General features: G+C 36.2%; 1 protein-coding gene across 1 annotated transcript in view; it reads left to right on the plus strand.

Moving 5' to 3' along the window:
- Positions 1-5,281, plus strand: part of LOC131080000 (uncharacterized) — a 51,716-nt gene extending 46,435 nt beyond the window's left edge. Inside the window, exons 5-6 of the mRNA XM_058018050.1 lie at positions 4,371-4,451; positions 4,658-5,281. Coding sequence (XP_057874033.1) covers positions 4,371-4,451; positions 4,658-5,065 — 489 coding nt within the window. The 3' untranslated portion in view covers positions 5,066-5,281. The remainder of the gene's footprint in view (positions 1-4,370; positions 4,452-4,657) is intronic.
- The last annotated feature ends 719 nt before the right edge of the window (positions 5,282-6,000 follow it).

The following is a 6,000-nucleotide window of genomic DNA, read 5'->3' on the forward strand; positions in this document are numbered from 1 at the left end:
ACTCCGTTTTCATTATTGAATATACAATTACCATTATAGATGTTGGATACGCGACACCCTTAGGAGGGAGGGGGAGTATAATCAAGGAGAGGATTGCAGACTTTGGAAGAGATCAATTTGCCATTAATCTCTTCGCTATCAGGTTGGTCATTTGGTCTTGTCGATTATTAGGCGGTCACTCTTTCCTTTATCGTCTTGGGTAGTTGTTGGAGTGATCGTTTCCTATGTTTTATTTTAATCAATGAATACATTTATTGAACCATAAATTAACGTCAAGGACTACCACAATAATTATATATATAATAATCTACTAGAAATGTGTATAGCATATGTACATTTATATACATACATGCGTATATATACACATACACCCCATAGTCAAAAGGTGTATGTATGTATACACGTATATACAAATATATCGGTGTTCATCATTATATATATATTAAATGCGATATAACGTTAACTTGGTTATGTGTTTATATTTTAATGACAGCTTTGTCTCACTTTATGTAAAATTATGAGCTGGCTTTTAGCCGAAGAATTACTAAATATGGAACAATGGAACGAGTTGTAACTCCTTGACCACCATAAGGGATGTGATGCAAAGATTCCAATGCTTCTTGTGGCAGTTACATTTCCATTGGTGTTCATCATTAAGGATGCATTAGAGTCAGTTCATGCTTTTGGGCCACTCATCGATAGTGCTAGCTCTGCAGAAAAATGCAAGTATGATGCTTATAAGATCCCCTACTACTATGCATTGAAAGCTCAGTTAATATAATCCTTTTGCTAGCACATTTGAACCTAGACTACTCTGCTTAACGCATTAGTAAGTTGCCAGACTTAAGCTTGGGATGCGGATGCTTGTCATTTAAAGATCTTTTGCTTAGTTAGGGAAAACGTGTTTGTGTGGTGGGCTTTATATCAGATAGAAGCAAGTTCTTTACAACTTCATCTTTCAACAGGCATGTTATTCTCTTAGCTTATGAATATTGCATATGAATAAATGCTTTCTGGAGTGTTCACCAAGATCAAATCAGAGCAAGTTAAATATATGTTTGCCTTTTAGGAAAATATGTGAGTTTTGTTAGATCTGGAACTGAATTAAAACCATCTGAACACCTTGTTCATGGTGTATCAGCGTGGGGACATGAAAGTATATTTGAATTAAAATTCAGACATTCAAATGAATTAAAAACAGAAAGGTTGTTGTTCTTGCATGCTTTAATATCGATTGCATTAACTGGTTATATCAGAAAGAATCTTGAAGTCAAGTTCAGATCGGGATTTGATCAGTCCTTAGGAAAGGTTATCATATATTTAATCAGTAAAGATCATGGAGTAAAAGATACTACCGTCTTGGTCTGATTGGAAAACCGTCATTGTCATATCTTTCAAAAAGTTAAGATGTTAATGATAAACCATAGTTTTCAGTTGTTTTGGTTTGAGATAGTTACCAGCTGTTTGCTGAGCTGAACCATGTCATAATCCCTTGAAGGTCATTAGAGGCCGTTAATGTCAGTGGTCATGTGACTAGTAAAAAAACAGTTAATTAAGTTAAAAAGGAACTTAAAAGTTAATTTATTTGTGGGTCAGTAGAACTCAAATAGTACAAGTCGAGTAAGGGTGGTGAATACTGACAGCACACTATCGTGCATGTTATTTGAAATCTTGGCCAAGGTGGCACTGCTTAAGCATACGACCGTCAAATCACATAAACCAGATACACCACTAGTCAGAAGGGTCATACTAGTTGGGGGTACCTATAGCGTATGACCGACTAGTTTGTGTAGGTTCTAAACACCAGACTCAGATGGCAAGATGGCAACTAGGTCTCATCCTTAGTCTGCATCCTTGTGCAAGGTCAGGCCACTTCCAGTAGGAAGGGGCATGAGAGACTGCCAAGTCTGTGGTTGGGTGGAAAAGCCCTTGATGATGCTCTCCCTCTCCCAGATTGTGCCGAGGCTTGTTATAGAGGTATTCCAGTTGGAAAGCTTATTGTTTGTAAATCTCTAAGCCTATATCTTTCCTTGTTTAAAAAAACTTATTTTGTTAAATGATCTTTACAAATTGAAAGCAAAAGTTGTATGTTCTTGAAAATGCAAAATTTAAAATAAACTGTTTCTTTTCAATTGAATTAGTTAGTTTTCTTATTCAGATGAAAGCAACAGTTAGTTAATTGGCTTTATTTCATTTTCAGCTGAAGTAGTTAAGATCTTGAAGTTTCTTGTTAAGAATTAGTTAGAATCTTTATTATTTTCTTTTGGTATGTTATGGGGTTGTTACAGAAAGTCTCTTGATTTAATTGTTTTGAGGTAGATACCAACCATCAAATGGGAACAATATGGTCTTGTAAGAGAAAGGTGGTCCAATCATATTGTGGTTGGGAATTACCCTGATTCCACCATTAGTCTCCTTTGTGTAGAAAACAAAGTCGCAACCATCCTTGACCATCATATGGGTGAGAAAAACAATGAACTGCTTTCCCAGACGGATACAAGGGCAGTGTGGTGTTTTTTTAAATTATAACATACCTTAACTTCTTGTAATATACAGGCTTCTCTTGGCAAAAACATGCCAATTACTAAATCTATGGGGGTATTGATAGTCCGCTTCCATTTCCTTAAAGAAGTTTAAGCTCCAACAAGGTAAGCTGATCCCTGGGTATTGCCAGATATCAAAGTCTGGTACCAATCCTTAAAGCTCAGAACATATCTAGTTTTGTTTCTCTCAATTGGATTTAGGGCTTTGACTTCGCAGTTGTGGGCTGTTCTGGAGAGAAACATTTTGTAGAGAAGGCTAAAGAACTTTGAGAAGACAGGGTTGCTGCTTCTAGCAGTGTAGTATGGCTCTGGACTAGCAGACTGTTGTTGAGGGTGTGGGTTTTATTTTCTTTGGCAGCTCCAACTATGTTACTGATTGACTTCTTTGTGTTGAGAAACTCCAACATCCTTCAGAAACAGAAGTGTCGTGGAACTGGGAAGCCTTTGGCCTTTGATTCTCAGTGGTTCCCATGGGAACAGGAGGTCTGAAGTGTTTGGGAGCAGGTTCATCAAGCCTGCTTTTAGGTATTTCATAATATGTTGGCATTCCTCCCTGCATCAAAATCAAACAATGAAGGTGTTCAAGTAAAACAACAGGTTTTTGTACCTCAAAACCCGGCCTATAGATGTCCATCTTATCAGTTAAAGGCCAAGCAATATTCAAGCTGGACTACTTATCAGCCCCAGTTTCAGTCCAAATAACTTGATCAAGACAGGTGGCAAAGACTTTTATACGAGTTTCAGGTTTGAGTACAAAGTTTAGAAATGGGAACACAAACCCACATTTGCTATTTGCTGCGAACAAGTCCCTTGGGGAAAAGTTGAAGATGCAAACCTGTAGATGATGAACTTGCTTGCATATCACACAAGTGCCAAACTTGAAATACAGCTTTAGCAGCTTCACCATGAGTAAAAATAATAAATGAGTAACCCTTCTCAAATGCCAAATTGTAATACAGCTTTAGCAGTGAGTGTGACAAAAGTCATGACTCTCACAGTTAGATCTAGCCCACTGGAAAAATTCAGCTTAGAGAAACACCTCTGACCTGTAGTCCAAAACAACATATTTAACTTCACCTAACAATTGATTTTTGACAGAGGACATACTTTGTGCATGGTAGTTCCGATCCATGTGTTCATGCTATGCACCGCAAGTTCTGGTTGCTATTAAGAATATTCTCAGTAATTTTTCCTTGCTACAAATTTTCATTCAGTTTCTTTTCTGTAATGGCAGAAGAGGAATTGGGGTTTGCATTCGTGGAGTCCCAGACCCAAAGAGGTCCAAGGCTGTAGGACTAGCCTGATGTTCCTCAGCTCCAGATCCATTTGAACAGAATCCTAGCATACCGGAAATACCACAACACCACCTTCCCCATTCATCTTCGTCAGAAGTAAAGATATCTATATTACTGTAATATTCTAAAGATATTATCATATCATCAACGTATACACAGAACAAAAGTACATTTGCGAATATACTTTTAAGTTTAAGCACATAAGCATGCCTACAAGTAAAATAGAGATTAAGAATTTTGTACTCGGAGATTTACAATTTATTTGAAAATAGTAAATAGATATATGTGCATTAGCAAAGGCTCCTGTGTAATATAGATAATCTTAAGTAATATTTTTTGCATTTGCAATTCTGTTTACTTCTCCTCTTGCATCATATCTTCTATTTTGGCATTCTTGAGCAGCAAGTATGACTGTTTACATATTCTTTTTTATTTTTGAATAATCAGGTAGAATAATTATGTGCATGTGATATAAAATATGCCTTGTTTGAATGTAATGATCAGAGCTAAATTTCCTTTGGATGGCATTCAGGTGGTAGTGATTGGAGCTCCTGCTCACCGTCTCGAAGTTTTTAAAAAATTCGGATTTGAACACACTATCAACATATTAGACGTGAGAACTCTCTGCCATGAAAGTTATATGATACATAAGTACACATTATTGTAAATACTCAAAATAATTGTGGTTATTTTCGTTTTGCATCAAGATAGCTTTTCAGGTGCAAACAGAAATGGCTTGTAAGAACACAAATTAAAGTTTTAAACCATAAGGATCCTAATTCTCTCACAGAGTGTTATTAATGAATATCTGGTTTACAGATTTCTGATCCTGTGGAGAGGAGGAAATTAGCTATGAAAATGATGGGAGACAAACTTGCCGATGTTGTAATTGAAGCAACGGGACGTCCAGAAGCTGTTTCGGAAGGAATGGAACTCTGTAGAGATGGTGGAACATATGTTGTTGTGGGTCAGTACACTGACAATGGGAGCGTTAGCATAAACCCCCATTTCTTGATCAACCGCAAACACATCACTATCAAGGGATCTTGGGGTTCGGATTTCAGTCATTTCTACAGAGGTGTGCAGTTTATGGACAAAAATTCTCATTTACCGTGGGATTTAGTGGTTAGCAAATGTTTTGATCTTGAGGATGCAGAACAGGCCATTGCATGTGTAGAAAGACTAGAGGTTTTCAAAGTCCTCCTAAGACCCACTAAAAACAAATGACACTCCCAAAGTCTGCAAACACAGAGTTGATTGTTGCAGCATTTGTTTTATTACAATCTAACTCTAGCATGGGATTTGTGGTTTGGGCATGGCAGAGTAACCGCTCATAGGGTACTAGTAGTGAAATGTACCTATAGTTGAGCAGCCTAATAGTTGTGAGGGCATTGAGATATTAGAAGATTGTGTTTTAATATAATAGTTGTGATTTCAAAGTTCTCTGCATTTTATTATTATTATCAATAATTATGAAATGATCTCCTCACATCAAGGCACATTTAAAAAGTACTAAATTATGTGGTCATATGGACACAAAAAAGATACTTCATGTATAACTATAGGACTAACATTTTTTCTTTGTTTGTTATGGCACCATGTTGTTGTGGCATCATATTTGATGATATGGGCATGAACTTTAGGTTTAAGCAGCAAACTTACCAAGTTGTTATAAATATTTGAGTCATTTGATATCGCCATGTATGAGTTTGAGAGATGAAAATTTAAGGTGCATGCTATTGGACGCTTTCCCCTAGATGTCATGATTATCCCATAGTAAAATTTGTTCATCTTCTTTTCAAAGTGACCAAGCTTATGAACTAATTTTTAGAAACATTCATTCTTATTTCATAACTATAGAAATCATTAAAAGTGTTTTAACTTCATTTTATATCTAGTTGTTATGTTTTTCCCTATGTGACTAATGAAAGATGCAAGTGATCTTGGAAGATTAGTCTACTAAAATATTTTGAACAATGAGCGCAAATATGGGATTGATATTGAACAAATATCTAATAACTCAAATTTTCATCAATGTATTTTAATAGGATTATAGCTTTATCCAATAATCTATGGAGACACAAACCTTAATGCTCATTGTGGCCCCTTGAAAATTTGTCATTTCAAGGATGGGGATGTCTCCAAGACTTGGGGAAGAAGAC

Source organism: Cryptomeria japonica, chromosome 3 (genome assembly GCF_030272615.1).
Source record: "Cryptomeria japonica chromosome 3, Sugi_1.0, whole genome shotgun sequence".
NCBI classification, from domain to species: Eukaryota; Viridiplantae; Streptophyta; class Pinopsida; order Cupressales; family Cupressaceae; genus Cryptomeria; species Cryptomeria japonica.